The sequence below is a fragment of the Glycine max genome, chromosome 6 (assembly GCF_000004515.6).
Source record: "Glycine max cultivar Williams 82 chromosome 6, Glycine_max_v4.0, whole genome shotgun sequence".
Classification (NCBI taxonomy): domain Eukaryota; kingdom Viridiplantae; phylum Streptophyta; class Magnoliopsida; order Fabales; family Fabaceae; genus Glycine; species Glycine max.
In genome coordinates, this window is record NC_038242.2 from 2,394,987 (window position 1) to 2,410,567 (window position 15,581).

The following is a 15,581-nucleotide window of genomic DNA, read 5'->3' on the forward strand; positions in this document are numbered from 1 at the left end:
AAATTTTTAATTAGTCCTTAAAAAATAAAGTTAAATATGTTTTTAATCTTTTAAATTTGATTAATTATATTTTTTTAGTCCTTAAGAAATATTATATTTTCATTAGCCTCTCAAATTTTTGTGAAACTATTTTAGTCTGTGTTAATAATGTCATAATTTATAATATTTTACATTCTCAAAAATACTTTTTAATTTAATTTCTTTAAAGTAATTTGTGTCAATTTAAAATCACTGTAATATGTAAAAAAATAATATAGTTTTACATGTTTTTATTTTATTCTTTATAACAATCAAAATATGTAAAAAAATGGTCTCAAACCATACAACAAGGAAAATATTTTGACAGTTTAAAATCACTAAAAAATCATTTTAAAAAAATAAATTAAAGTAAATAAATTTTGACGATTAAAAATGATCATAAAATATGAAACTATGCACACAATAAACAAAGAGAGACTAAAATAAAATTTTAAGAATTTGAGGGACTAATAATTTTTTTTGAAGGACTAAAACCAATTACCCAAATTTAAAAAATTTATAACATATTTAAGTCTTTTAAAATATTTATTTATTACTAATTATAATTATAATATAAATATATAATATAATTTATATATTTAAAAGTATTTATTTATTATAAATTTTGGTATTATAAAATAAAGATTTATTTTATACCTTGGACGTATTTTATATTTTTTGAATTATTAAATGTTTGCCAATTTAGCTTTTGAATTAAACTTAAATTTACTTATTACTTATTAAAGACATTTTATATTATTATTTTTTTTTGGCAAGAGATTTTATATTATGATCTAATTTCATATGACTACAATAATAAATTTACTAACTTTGACGGCGGATTTTCTAGTTACACAAAAAGTTGCAATTTGTATTTTTAAGATGAACTCTAGAAAGAAAAGGATCCACAAGATTCTTTTCATATGCCTCACTTCTATTCTTTCAGTGAACTGCATTTTGTTGACACCTTACACCCTCCATGAAATCATTATCACACTCGCCAATTTTCAATTGGCAAGATAATATATAAAACAGCATGTTGTAAAAAACGAACAAGAATCCTGAGTTTAAAAAGGAAGTTGGATGCATGTATCCACACTGATGACAATACAGAGGCGTCGGTGTCCTCATAAAGACGTCAATGAGAACTTATGAACTAAGTCGACGAATAATGTCTTAAACATAAAGATCATGGGAAAAAAAATGTGAAATCACTTACATTGGATACATCAAACACTAAAGATCAGCATACATGATCCTACGGGGCACTTGCCTTTCCCAAACTAGAGAACAGAATTCAAAATATTATGGAACAGTTGCTTCCTGGGATCGTAACGAGCTACATGCCACAATTCTAGCGCAGAAATTGTCGGGTATTGTCGCGAATGAAAAGAATCCCTCTTCCATGAATTTACAAAAAACAAAGAAAGTCCTTGATGTCATTTCATGATTGGAATAGAAGCCATTTCTTTTTCAAATACCTCATTTTTGAAGAGCTTTTTCTGCTTTATCAGGAAGAATAAGCTCTGGTGGGATCTCACGAACAACACCTAGCATAGAGTCGTACTCCTCATCTATACGTGCAAACTTCTTTCGCAGCACCTTCTCAAAGTCAATTTCATCAAAGGGCTTTGAATTCTCGGCTGCGTGGACCTGTGCAAGGTTAGTATAATTGGTGGCTGACTGGGAGATGAAAGCTTTCTGTTCATCAGCTAGCTTTCTTAGGAACTTTGCGGGATTGCCTGCCCATACCTGCAAAATTTGCAAGTTTGTGCTTACAAATCACAAATCACAAATAACAAATATAGCATGCATTCAAGAAAAAGCAGCCAAACAGACCTTAGAACTTAAAATATCTAGCCCAGGCAAAAACTGATAAAAATTATTAAATACCGAGGACCATCTAAGATAGCTTCAGTCTTGCAATTTGGTCAACCAGTCAAAAATTCCACACCTGAGGGCATTCAAGACTTTATAACACGGTAATTTTCAGGTGCAAGTTATAAACTTGAACCTTATAGGATGCGAAATTATTCCATGAATACATCTCAGCAGCAGCAGAAGCACAAAATCATTCAAACGCTACTGCACCTAATTGGTCAAGCGAGATAGCTTACCTCTCAAGACACATCCATACCAAATGGATGATCCTATTCCAATGACGGAGGCACTTGGAGCAACAAATGCATCCTTATCAACGACAGGAGCCTTATCAAATACGTTCATCAAAGTTCGATGCCTAGAAACTAAACACAACAAGGAAGACAATTACTTGACATATTTCTTAGCATAATAGCAAAACAGTAAACACAGCACACTAATCCCTTTGCTTACGAATCGAATCGAATAAGGGTAGAATTTAGAGTGGAAAAGAATCATGATAGATAATATTGGAGAAATTAGGGATCAGAATGAAGAAAATGAAAATGGGAAAGAGAGAGACGCTGCTCCTGGAGGCGATCAATGGCCTGACCAGTCAGTCTCTCGAATCCAGAAACCAAGGCTTCCCATTTCCTCACTTGAGTTTAAAGGAGGGTCGATGCCAGAGTTTGCCAAAATAAATAAATACATTCTTCTTTCTAATATAATGTATTAAAAAAATAACATCTCATTTTATGCTGTAATTGGTTACAAGAATATTTTATAAATTATTTTTTCAAAATCTTAATTGATTCATATTAATACTACATATTTCAATATATTAATTTCTATTTGAATAAAATACACATTATTCACCAATTTTTTTATAAATAAAATACACATTTAAATGTCACCATATTTATATATATGCCAAACAAAATTTAAGTTAGATCAAATAAATTTATCTATATAATATATAGATTTGAAGTCGTAAAATAATTCATATTTATTTTATATAAACATATATAAACCAATAAACCATATTAAATTATAATATTCTGACAAGCCTGTCTCGCCACCAGTCCATTTTTTAACAGGCCTAAGCAGGATATTCAATATAGGCTAACAAGGTTGACGTCTTTTAGACAAGCTCATTTTTCTTGTGGTTGATTCATATGATATACTGCTTACCATCTCCCCCCGAGAAAAGTAAAAAAAGGTATCAACCTAATCCAACTTGACCAGACATGCTTCACTAAATTTAATGAACAAATCTCTTTTGTTAGTAGTCATTAGAGTGGATAAGTAAAAGCAAAACTAAATATTTTTAATAATGATCTCTTTTGTTTAGAAGTTATGTGAGCGTAGAAATTCTAACAAAAAATTTTAATACATCAAGAATTCTATGCAATGAAAAACTTTATTGAAAATCTAAACCAAAAATTAACCATTTATCACAAACCCAAAACATATTTAACCCTTATAAAAATTGGCCTAACATTAGTGGGTTTAAAAATTGACGGGTTTAGCTTTAATGGGTTTAAAATTAAAAAAATAGGGCAAAATATAACATTTTATCATACCTAGTTGTAGTTTTATCGCCACTGTACAACATGTTTAATACAAGGGTGATACGTTTGTTGCCGAGTATCTAACACAGCTTGGGACCGGCTGTGAAGCTAGTCCACTATACACAAGAACTTCTAAAGACATGCTTTTATGGTGGAAAATTGGTTTTATAAAACCCTTCATTACATGGAAAATAAAAATATGTACTTTCAAGATAAACTCTAGACGGTAAAGGACCAATAAGTTCGTTTTTACATAGCCCACTTCTATTCTTTCTGTGAACTACAACAATTGAAACCTTTCACCCTCCATGAAATAATCATTATTCCAATCGTAACTTTTCAATTGGCTAGATAATATATGTAAAAAGGAAGATGCATGTATCCACACTGACGACAAAAACCCAGGCGTCGGTGTCCTCATTAATAAAGATGTCAACGAGAACTTATGAACCAAGTTGACGAACAAAGTCTTGAACAGACAAATATTAAGGGGAAAAAATATGAAATCACTTGCATTGGATACATCATACACTAAAGATCAGCATAGAATATCCTACATGGCACTTGCCTCTCCCAAATTAGAGAACACAGTTCGAAATTTATGGAACAATTGCTTCCTGGATTGTAAGGAGCCACAATTCTTTCGCAGAAAATGTCAGGTATTATTGGGAACGAAAAAAATCCCTCTTCCATGAATTTGCAAAAAACCATAAGAGTCCCATGATGTCATTTCAAGATTGGAATAGAAATACACTGCTTTTAAATACCTCATTTTTTAAGAGCTTTTTCTGCTTTATCAGGTAAGACATTATCAGGAAGAATAAGCTCCGGTGGGATCTCACGAACAACACCCAGCATAGAGTCATACTCCTCATCTTTACGTGCATACTTTTTTCGCAGCACCTTCTCAAACTCAATTTCATCATAAGACTTTGAATTTTCAGATGCATGGACTTGTGCAAGGTTAGTATAATTGGTGGCTGACTGGGAGATGAAAGCTATCTCTTCATCAGTGAGCTTTCTCAGGAACTTTGCGGGATTGCCTGCCCATACCTGCAAAATATGCAAGTTTGTGCTTACAGATCATGAATGACACATATGACATGCATTCAAGAAAAATGAGCCTAACCGACATTGGAAGTTAAAATATCTAGCCCAGACAAAAACTGATAAAAACTAAGCAGTGCTTTTCATCTCCACCATACCTCCTAAAATTCCTCATTCATTACCTTAGCAAATGGATCTAAGGTTACTGCTAACGGAATTGGTCAAGTTCCCCTCTCTCCTTTATTAAAATAGAAATATGTCCTTTTTTATCCCTAATTGTCCTTTTAACTGATTCTTTTGTCATATAAGAATGTGGCACAAGTTGAATAATTGGCACAAGAGATCGATCTCAAGGTCTCTACTATCTAAAATCGATTCCTTTTGTGTCTTGTGTTGCTAGTGTTACATCTGCAAAGCTTTTTCATAAATGCAAGGGTCATCCAAATTTGTCAAAATTAAAGCAAATGGTTCTAGGTTGTGAAAAATTACAAGTGCTAGATTGTGAATCATGTCAATTAGGCAAACATGTTTGCTCCTCTTTTCCAAAACAAATGGAAAAAAGATGTAATTCTTCGTTTTTTATTTTTCATTTAGACATATGGGGTCCAAGTAGAGTCTTTTTCTTTGGGTTCAAATATTGTCACTTTTATTGATGAATTTTCTCAATGCACTTGGTTGTACTTATTTTGTTCATAATGTCTCTCCAGGATTCAATAAACTCTCTGCTCAAGCCATAAAATCTGCTGTTTTTTAATAGTCTAGGCTTTGGGACAAGGACAGTTATATGAAGATAAAGGGAGTAACCAAGTTATTAGGCATTGTGATGCAGATGGGGCAGGGTCTCCAATTGATAGGCATTCTACTATCGGGTATTATGTATCTATTGGTACAAGTATTGTCTTATGGAAAAGTAAGAAGGAAGATGTTGTTTGGTCTGGTGCAAAATCTGAATATAATGCTGTGGCGACAACTACTTGAGAACTTGTATAGATTAAATCACTTAAGGAGTTGAAGTTTTGTGATGTTCAGCAAATGAAATTACATTGCGATAATCAAGAAACTATTCATATTAATTCCAAACCAATGTTTCATGAGATGACCAAAATATAGAAATTGACTGTTACTTAGAGAAGGTTTCATCCAAGGAAGTTATTACTGAGTTTTGTCAGCTAAAAGGACCACAAATCCAATAAACTTGTTCCAAGCTTAGTGCATTCGATCTATTTGCTTCAGCTTGCAGCAGAGTGTTTGAAACGGTTTCTATTTTGGAAATTAATTCTAGAGTAGATGAATAGACACAGACTTTGCAGATGAATAGACAGAGATTTCAGTCATCATTGCTCTCTGGGAGTTTCACTTTTTCATTTTTACTACTCTTAAATGTAATTTATTTTGAGATGTATATAAATATAGGTGTTGTTGAGTGCTTTTTCGCTCAAGCATTTCACCAAAATCTAGTCTGCATCTAAAGAAAAGGATAAGGGCTTTATGTTTCAAAAATGTTTTAGATACTTAAATATCATAAGGCTGTTGGATAAAATTACAAAGCAAAATAAAAAACCAACAAAAAAAATTCTTTAATAGTAAATGGTGCTTGCACATACAATGTAACCGTCATGTATGGTAAGTTTTTTTTTTTTTTTACTTTTACAATAACCACTTTAAAAGTCAAACCACCAATGATTTTTGGTTGATTGATAATGAATTTTTTTTATACTAAAAGTGCATAGAAACTAACCTCAATCCCTATTCCCTAAAAATTCCATGAAAAAATAACAGAAATATAAATAAATAAACACATAATTATAATTGACCCTCCTTGTCCTAGACTGGCGGTACAGTATGTTAACTCAATAATGGAATCATTCCCATAAACAGTTTAGCATACCACGAACATGATCCTAATCCTCAGTAACTTAATGGGTGTAGCAAAATAGGAAACACCCACAGACATACCTCCCCAGAAGGAATCCTTGTATTCTGTCTGACAAGGGCTCCAGCAGCAACCATGGCATTTTTCTCAACAACTACACCATCAAGTAGTATTGCACCCATACCAACAAAAGCCTCATCCTCAACAGTACAACCATGGATAACAGCACTGTGGCCTGTTCGGTAAAAAAGTTAACAAATTCCCATCAAGAGTAGAACACAGCACCATTCTTAATCATGACAAAAAGGTTACTCACCGACAGTAACATTATTCCCAATAATTGTAGGCAACACCTTCCCACTTAAATTTGACTTTGCAACATGCACCAGAGAGTTGTCCTGTATGTTAGTTCCAGTTCCAACTCTGATGCTGTTAACATCACCTATTCATAAAGTGAATTTCAGACATGACTACCGCATATATCTTAATAAACATTGAACAACACAGAAATTCAATTTACATTAAAAGATAAGAGAAATGCAAATTCCCATGAAATTTGTTTAGAAATAACAGAAATAAAGCATTAAAATTATTCCACAAATACATATCATAGCAGCAGAAGCATAAAATGATTGAAGTGTTGTCTATGAGACCTAATTGATGGAGTGAGACAGCTTACCCCTCAAGACAACTCCATACCAAATGGATGATCCTCTTCCAAGTTGAACGTCTCCAATGACGGAGGCACTAGGCGCAACAAATACATCCTCATCAACAACAGGAGCCTTATCAAATATGTCCATCAGAGTTCGATGCCTAGACACTAAACACAACAAGGAAGATGATTACTAGATATATTCCAAAGCATTATATAACTCTCCAGTCATAAACATGGATCATAGAGTATAAGATTATTATAATATTGGAGAAATTAGGGCATGGAAATGAAGAAAATGAAAAAGGGGAAAGAGACAAACGCTGCTCTTGGACGTAGTAACCGCCCTGGAGGAGGGAACCGAGACGATCAATGGCCTGTCCAGTCCCTCGAATCCAGTTACCAACGCTGTAGATCGCTCTCCCAAGGGTTCCCATTTCCTCAACCACTTAGTGCTTACACTTCGAGTCCCAACCACAATGCTACTATGCTAGAGTAGTAGAATATCCCTGTTTCGTGGAGAGGGCAATTTCGGCTTTCCATTACTCAAAACAAAAAATGGGCTTGGCCCAAGACTAACTGGGCCGGTCTGTTACCAGCTTGTGGGTTTTAAAAATTTGGTAATCTGCTTCTGTATAAACAATTTAAACTACACGCATGACGCATGATTGCAATTTGCAAACAAGAATTAATATTAATAAGTCTTGGCCAGAGAAGCCACATTTGCCATCCATAGTAGTTCAAATAAAGAATATTATGCTAAATGCTGCCAAAATTTATATTGAGGAAGGTGGAGGGGACAGTTTAGTACTCAGCAACTAGTGTTTCTTTATGAAATTTGGAAGTTCCCTGTTAATGCCAGCTTTGCCCGTGATTAAAATGTATTCATCACTTTCTTTTTAGGAATTATTTATTCTCAATCTTGTGTTAGAAAATTTATTCATGTATAATGTATTTCTTTGATTCTTGATAGAAGTATACAGGAAAATAGTGACTTTTCACTCAGGTTTGGACGAAGAAATCCTAGTTATTTAGGTGATGATGCACCGCGGTTATTACTTCATTTTTAAACTACTACGTTGGAAGAATATGGGCTAATTTCTTGACTTTCTATTTCTCACAATTATTATTATTTTTAAAAGTCTAGCCTTTGTTGACTCTGTCTCTTGCTTTGTTAAAGACTTATAGGAACCTTCTAACGGTATTGAGAAGGGAGTTCCAACGTTCAAGGTTATAGAATAGAATCCAGGTTAATATAAACCTCAGTAGTTCAGGTGTTTGGATTACATTTATACGTTTGCAAGTGGAAAACAACGTAAAACGAAAAGGTAGAAAAAGGAAAATATCACTTCCCTGAAACTACACTTGCGGCCGGTGTAAAATATAATATATCTCTGGCTGCTGGTGAGGCTGTTAAGACTTATCATATCTAAATTTTATGTTTTGTTTTGTGATAATGCGATTGGTTTGGAAGGAAGTTAGCGAAGAGGAGAGAAATTGTTTTAAATTATTTATCTAATTTGATTTTAAAATTTGGAGAATAGGAAAAATGTCATGCAAAAAAAAAAAGAAGTATAAGATAGTTATATGTAATGAATAATAAGTAAGAAGAAAAGTTACTACTACAATATTATAAAAATTAATTGTATGCCTTAATAACTTGTATAAAATAATGCATCATAATTTAGAACTAGGAAAGTGATCATCAACGAGACGGAGTGGGGGATTAAAGTATTGTGAAAGCTCGGCATTGGTAAATTACTAGAATCAGAGTGCCAATTGTACCAAGCCACGACAGATTCTGACTTATTATAGAGACAGCCAGATCAAATGGTTGTAATAATAACAACCACCCAACAACCGTGAAACCAAATCACAAGTTTAGTTGTTAAAACTTGACTCTAGTTTATATAATAATAAAATTCCCATCACATTGAGCAGCAGTTTCTATTATTATTCATATTTATTCTAACAAATGTGTTAAAACATGGCCAGCTAATTTCATGAAGCCAGAACCATCGTATTCCACGCCTATCCTCTTTCTCTCGGTGTCCCTTGACACACAAAAAGTCTTGTGGTGTATACCTTAAAAGTGCATGAAATTGCTCTATTTTTCCAAACAAATGACTGAAAGAACTCTAGTTCCAATATTCGTCTTTTGGGCTTTCCTTACAATAATCACCCCTACACTCATTCTCTTGTCAGAGAATTCAAAGGTTGACCTCGATCCAAATGGTAATGAACCTTTAAGTAATTGCTAATTCTCCTCATTCCTCAAACAATGATAGTAGAAATTTAAGTACTTTGTTTGTCAATTCGGTTTGCTTCTTTGCCAACTTGTTACTTATTATTTGTAGCACTTGTCATTTTCTAGTTCTCATTATCTTCAATGTTTATATCCAAATTTACAGGAAATATAACTGAAGGAGTGAAGCTTGGACGAATGATCGGGTACACTCATAATTATAGCATAAAAACAGCATCACCGCTAGCCAAGTCTGAAGAGGAACTGGCCTCGGCACCAGCCCCAGAACCATTACCAACCTCATCATCTGGAACTAGTACTAATAGAGTTACTCCTATGGGGTCACACTCACATCATAATCATACTCTTATAAGAAATAAAACCCATGATGGGTTTAACCTCTCCTCTCCCATCAAGATACACGCCCAAGTCAAACAAGCATATATCAGATAGACAAGTACTTCGTGACAGACATGCTTACTGTATTTGAATCTCAGACTGTTATATGTCCTCAGAAGTCTTTGTGGAAGAACAATGTAAGTTGGTGAGAAACAAAATTAATTCATTACATTGTAAATATCTACTTAGGTTCATACCATGATTCTGAATTTATATAAATCTATTGTTGAGGTCTAATAAAAAGAGAAAGAATCAAAGGACAATTGCTGGTCCAAGCCCAAAGTAATCCAATTGCAAATTTGTATGTGTTGTGTAAATTATGTCATTTATGTGTATGTAGCTATGAAACGAGATGCAGTGTCTCTCATCATGAGCAATGGGATAGCCTGATGGTCTTTCTTTTCCTTTATAAAATCAAAGAGTCTTTGTTAACAAATTCTTTAACTACTGTTCTTGCACGGATTAATAGTGTTGTTCATTTAAAAAATTGAGTAACCTGTTTCCAACTCAAATGTTTTGTACTTGATCACAATTGAGGACACCATGACACGTTTTGGTTGCTCAATTGGCTCTTCCTTCCCCAGCCAAAAAGAATTGCAGTTTTCAACGCATAATTGTAAAGTTTGTTAAACTGCAGCGTAATACTTAAGCTTCCGTGCCCATCGATGACACTTTCACTTTCTGATTAAGCATCCATGTTATGATTCTTGATAATTTGAAAGAGACAAATATAAGTTATGTTAACACAAGGTTGCCTTAAAAATGACAACAGAGTACTTTCATGTACTCAATTTCATTGCTTACACCCCTCTCTTAAATTAACTTATACACATTAGCTTATACAGAATTTAACTGAAATAACTTTTATAAAAGTTAAGTAAATACATTAATTTTCTTTCCAAAAAAAAGTGCATATATTAATTTTAGTTTCTGAAAAAAAAATCAATTAATTTTATTTCTTATTTTCTTCTATGCTTATGGAGAAGTTTATTTAAACATGACTTAAATTTAATTTTCACCACGATGATCTCCTTGGACTCCATTTGCCTGAAAATTATTTGTCATCCCTCAGCTCCATCTAGTTAGCCAAAGAGGTAAACAGAGAAGAACTAACGCAAAAGCACATTCTGCACGTAACATGAAAAATTGATTCCAAACTGTTAATTACTCTCAATTCTCAATGAATACTCCAACCTTGTGTATGTGTTGTAGAAGAACAAAAACAATTTTCCATTGCTGATTGAAATCTTAAAGAAAAGCTTGGATTAGTAGGCATGGTTGCAGAAGTAGGTAAAACATAGAAGGGACAAAGAAGAAGCAGAACAGAAACAGGTTTACATAGGGTTTTCAATTTTCAACTCGTCAGGTAAAACATTAAGTGTGTGTATGGTTTAGAGCATTTTCAATACAAGAAACTCATTTGGATTTCTTAATTATCTTTTTGTGGTCTCCAGATCATTTTTTGTGATCCCCGCAGTGTCATGTCAACTCATATAAAATTTTACTCTAATGTAAAAAATCGTAAAAAATCACAATAAATTTAAACATTAGAGTTTCTTATATAAGAAACTATCCTTATTAACGAAGAAATCCACTTTATCACGTCATTATGCTCCAATAAAAAAAACTCACAAAAAACCGTTCTTAACCTAAGAAATCATAGAAGCACCCCGATTAGAGATGCTATTAGAGTTAGCACAACTTCCAATACACCTCTCTTGTTGCTTTGAGTTGAACTGACATTTGAACTGGTTCAACGTCAAAGCAAACATGCTATAACTAGTTTGCATAGCAAACAAGAGCACAGACGTGAATCCTTGCTTTCTAAATTCTCAAACGAACGTGTCAAGGTATTCTTCACGGTGGTGTACTTGACATCCGGGTACAACGCCGAAGCCTCAATCCCAAAAGAAGGCTCAATCTCAAAGTTAGTATGGTCACCCTTCACGAACACCCAGTGCCTGATAGCTAATCCCATTGATTGGAAGAGGTGCCTCTGCAACAAAAGAGAATATCAGACATTCAGCTTTATTTTTCTTTTTGTCTTAACCCTCAAGCAAATCTGACTAATTTGGTTTCGCTTGAAGGTAAGTAAAGCCCAGAGACAATAATTCTTTTTGTTAAGGATCTAATTTTGATAGTATCTTATGGATTCAACATTAATGTAAGACATTAATTTTACTATATTAATGACTCATGTTAAATCACTGAGTTGACATTCAGTTTTATGGTTTGGACTAATTTTATAAGGAATCATCAAATAATACACTATCCGACTAAATTGTTTATCATAATTTTGTTAGTCTTATAATTTTATATAAATTTAAGTATTTTAAACAAAAATTTACTTCAATATTAAAATTACTAAAATAAGTATTTAAATTAATTTTGTGGATTATATGATACTTAAAAATATGTTATTTATAATATAATAGTGTTAAGTAATTGTTACTTATACAAGTAACTTCACGTCACAGTGAAAAAAGAACTTAAACAATATTGATTAAAGTTAAATAACTTATATAATCACCCATTGAAGTTTCTGTTACTGCTTATTCTGATCAGGGCGAGAATTACGGTAAAACACAGAAAGAACAATAAAAGCAGAGGCAGAAACTCGGTTATTATCTCAACTCGTAAGTCATTTATTATTTTTCAACCATTCAAGTAGGAACATTCTACACATGAAAGGCAAGATTACATCACATAGCGATCTTTTGACATAAAACACAATCTTCCACTCTCCAAATCAACAACTCAGATTATTTAAATATCCGATCACAAGAGCATCTTTCTCCTTTTAAATTCTCAAGCGAACTGACCAAGGTATTCTTCCACGGTGGTGTAGTTGACATCCGGGTACAACTCAGAAGCCTCAACCCCGAAAGATGGCTCAATCTCAAAGTTGGTGTGGTCACCCTTCACGAACACTGAGTGGTTGATTGCTAATACCACATTGATTGGAAGAGGTGCCTCTGCAACAAATAATTAAAAGGAATATCATGCATCTTAATTTGTATAGTATTGCATACTTTGAACCAAATTCAGAAAGAATGCACTACCTGACTAACATCGATTATTAAATTGTACTAATAAGGTTCAAATTTTGAAACATAGAAAACAACATAATTATAATTACTAGGACTAAGGATATTTATACAGACCTTCGATGTCCTTGAGAACCTTCTCCTCTGGTACATAAATTTTTTCGAGGGTCTTGCCAATCTTGTTCTCCCACAAGGCCACAAGCTCGTTGAACGAGTAAATGTTCTTAGGGGGCCTGAGGTAGAGAATCTTGTTCAATGTCCTAGGGTCATCCACAGCCCTGATGGTGTAGGTTCCAATGTCCTCTTCCTTGTTGAAAATTGCTGCAAGTATTCAAGAAAAAGATGCACATTATTACGGCTAGGCATGTACACCGAGATATAAAATTGGTTGGATGTCAAGAAAAAAGAAAAAGAGAGAAAGATGGTGAGTTTGAGTTCTCCAACAAACAAAAAACTAATAAACTAAATAATAGCATTGAATTAACGTAGAAAAGTGGATGTAGATTGGAAATGCTGTTATATTGTTACCTTTAGGATTTCCATCGCCCAAGATAATGACTTTGTCTTTGGGTGGAGGTGGAGCAAAAGCACCTGGTTGTGCTAATGTGGGAAGAAAATAGCCAGCGAAGTAGTTGCTGGAAACGTACGTATAGGGGATGCCTTCGGCTTCAATGCTGCGTCGAATTTGGGCTTTGATAGCTAATGCAGATTTTGCTGGTTCCACGGCATGGACACGATCCACGTCGTTACCGAATTCCGAAGGGAAAAACCTCTGCCAACAACAACACACTATTCCTACCTTAGAATGTTTACTAATTCCACTTGAGTATTGAGTAAATTCAATCAAATGGGTTCAAACAAAATATAGGAGAATAGAACACAGCGTAATAAATAGTAATATTTTTTAGTTCAAAATTATAAATAAATAAATATATATATATATATATATATTCACTTTTAAATGTATCAATTATTAATTTTCTTTTATATATTTAATTTATTGTAAAGTCTATTCATAAAATATTAGCATTACTTATTTTTCATGAAAGTTTATGCATTATTAAGTCATTAACAATATAATTTATACTTATTGGTTAAAAATTTGTATTTTGGACTATGAATAGTATCATTATACTATCTAACAATCACTTAAACTAATTAATTCTATTAATATTTTAAAAATAAATTAAAATTTATGACAATATTAATTAAAATGAACCAATTTAATTATTTTTAATGGTATTGATAATTTGGTTATTTGTTTTTTATAATCCCTGCACACCAACATAAGTGTTGCACTTGAGAAATAAATTTATCCTGAAATAAATATCAGATTTAGTTTTTTAATGTAATATTATAACAGTTTTTTTCACAAATACTTTTAATAAATATTATTTTAGTTTTTTTAATATAATACTAATATTAAAATTAATTTTATAAAATTATTATTTTCTTTTCATTTATTTATTAATTTTCTTCATCTTTGTAAAATAAACATAGATGACAGATTTTAAAAAATAAAATTATAACAATTATTTTAAGACGAAAGGAGAAATTTACCGTAGTCGTTCCTAAAACATAATTGACAACTAATAAATATTTGATAACCTAATAAGTATACCAATTTTTTAAAAGTAAAAGCACGAGTAGGAAAAAATGCATACTTTTAAAAATGGCCAATAGCAATACATGTGATACATAACACGCAGTAATGGTAGTGTAATGTATCAAAAAAAGTTGTCCCATTGCAGAAATTAAAATGATAGTGGTTGGAATAGGGACCAAAGTCGATGGAATGCTTCTCAAAGCAAGTCAGACAACTCCGTGAAGTCTATGCGGTGGGGTCTCTCGTATCCAACTATGGGCACGAATCCTCATTTGTGGCTTCGCCGTTTGGTGCTTTAGGTTGATTTTTTCTTTCTTTAATTCAATGGGCGATTAATTCATTTTTTTTCAACAATAGAGTGTAATTTGTTTTTAACACATAATTCTTGGCAGTCAATAATTTATAGAACAAATAAGTCATAAAGTATGAAGTTAGGAGAAGGTACTACCTTAACATTACCGGCTTCCTTAATGGCAGCGATGATCTTGAGCTGATCGGCAAGCTGCAGGTGACCCAGCGTGGATATGACGACATCTACTTGCTTGATAGCTTTCACCAACTTCTCATGATCGTACAGATCCCCCTGCCATTGCCATTAATTAGTAGACTGAAATGAAATTAAGATTAAATAGTTTGAGAGAAGTCTTACGCGGACCAAATTAACGCCCAAAGCCTCAAAATTGTGGATGAGTTGTGCCTTGGAGGGGTCAGAGAGTGTGGATTCCCTCACCAAAGCAAAAGTGGGATTTCCAGCCTTTGCGCTTGCTTCCACTATATGTTTGCCGATGTAGCCGGTGCCTCCTATGATCAAAATCTTGCTTTTCTCACCCATTCTTTCACTCTATACTTTGTTTTCCAACTCTCTTGGGATTAAGCCACTCCCTGCCCGAATCTGCTTTAATAGCAAGCTCACACACCCCAAGTTACGTTAGTACCCTTTTTTTTTTGCAAATACTCCTCATTAATCCCATCCCAAAAATTGTTTCTGTTCGTATTTAGTTTAGGTTGGAAAATTGATTCTCTCTCTATAATTAATTTTAAATAAATTTTTAGGTGTTTAATTTGATGTTAAGGAAAAGTTCCAAATTAATTAGGATGAGTTAAAATAACTTTGAATATTTTGTGTGTTTTTGAACCAAAATTTATTTATAACTTAATTTTATAATGAAATATTAACTAAAATTTTATATTACTTCAAAATCAATTATAACTAAAATTATTATTTTTTAAATAATTATATCAATGTTGATTCAAATACGG

At 32.8% G+C, this 15,581-nt stretch overlaps 3 protein-coding genes and 1 long non-coding RNA gene across 5 annotated transcripts; 1 reads left to right on the forward strand and 3 right to left on the reverse strand.

Annotated features, from left to right (window-relative positions):
• Nucleotides 1-1,210: 1,210 nt before the first annotated feature.
• LOC100812770 (uncharacterized) lies at nt 1,211-2,575 on the reverse strand. 2 transcript variants are annotated; one of them, XR_414561.3, is made up of 2 exons: nt 2,136-2,575; nt 1,211-1,770 (listed from the first exon to the last, which is right to left on the reverse strand). It is a non-coding gene; the product is annotated as an uncharacterized lncRNA (long non-coding RNA). The 2 variants fall into 2 exon arrangements; XR_005891936.1 differs by having other exon boundaries at nt 1,211-1,972.
• A 1,199-nt stretch (nt 2,576-3,774) lies between these two features.
• Nucleotides 3,775-7,508, reverse strand: LOC100805278 (uncharacterized). The gene is made up of 5 exons (NM_001254164.3): nt 7,347-7,508; nt 7,049-7,192; nt 6,686-6,811; nt 6,453-6,604; nt 3,775-4,502 (listed from the first exon to the last, which is right to left on the reverse strand). The coding sequence occupies exons 1-5, from the start codon at nt 7,459-7,461 to the stop codon at nt 4,218-4,220; spliced, it is 822 nt and encodes a 273-aa protein (NP_001241093.1). The 5' UTR covers nt 7,462-7,508; the 3' UTR covers nt 3,775-4,217.
• A 1,490-nt stretch (nt 7,509-8,998) lies between these two features.
• Nucleotides 8,999-10,104, forward strand: LOC100809566 (uncharacterized). The gene is made up of 2 exons (XM_003528003.5): nt 8,999-9,259; nt 9,436-10,104. The coding sequence occupies exons 1-2, from the start codon at nt 9,121-9,123 to the stop codon at nt 9,720-9,722; spliced, it is 426 nt and encodes a 141-aa protein (XP_003528051.2). The 5' UTR covers nt 8,999-9,120; the 3' UTR covers nt 9,723-10,104.
• Nucleotides 10,105-12,292: 2,188 nt separating this feature from the next.
• On the reverse strand, nt 12,293-15,323 carry LOC100813308 (phenylcoumaran benzylic ether reductase Betv6). The gene is made up of 5 exons (XM_006581140.4): nt 14,971-15,323; nt 14,770-14,904; nt 13,244-13,487; nt 12,833-13,036; nt 12,293-12,643 (listed from the first exon to the last, which is right to left on the reverse strand). Exons 1-5 carry the CDS (start codon nt 15,151-15,153, stop codon nt 12,477-12,479), a joined length of 933 nt encoding a protein of 310 aa, XP_006581203.1. The 5' UTR covers nt 15,154-15,323; the 3' UTR covers nt 12,293-12,476.
• Nucleotides 15,324-15,581: the final 258 nt, after the last annotated feature.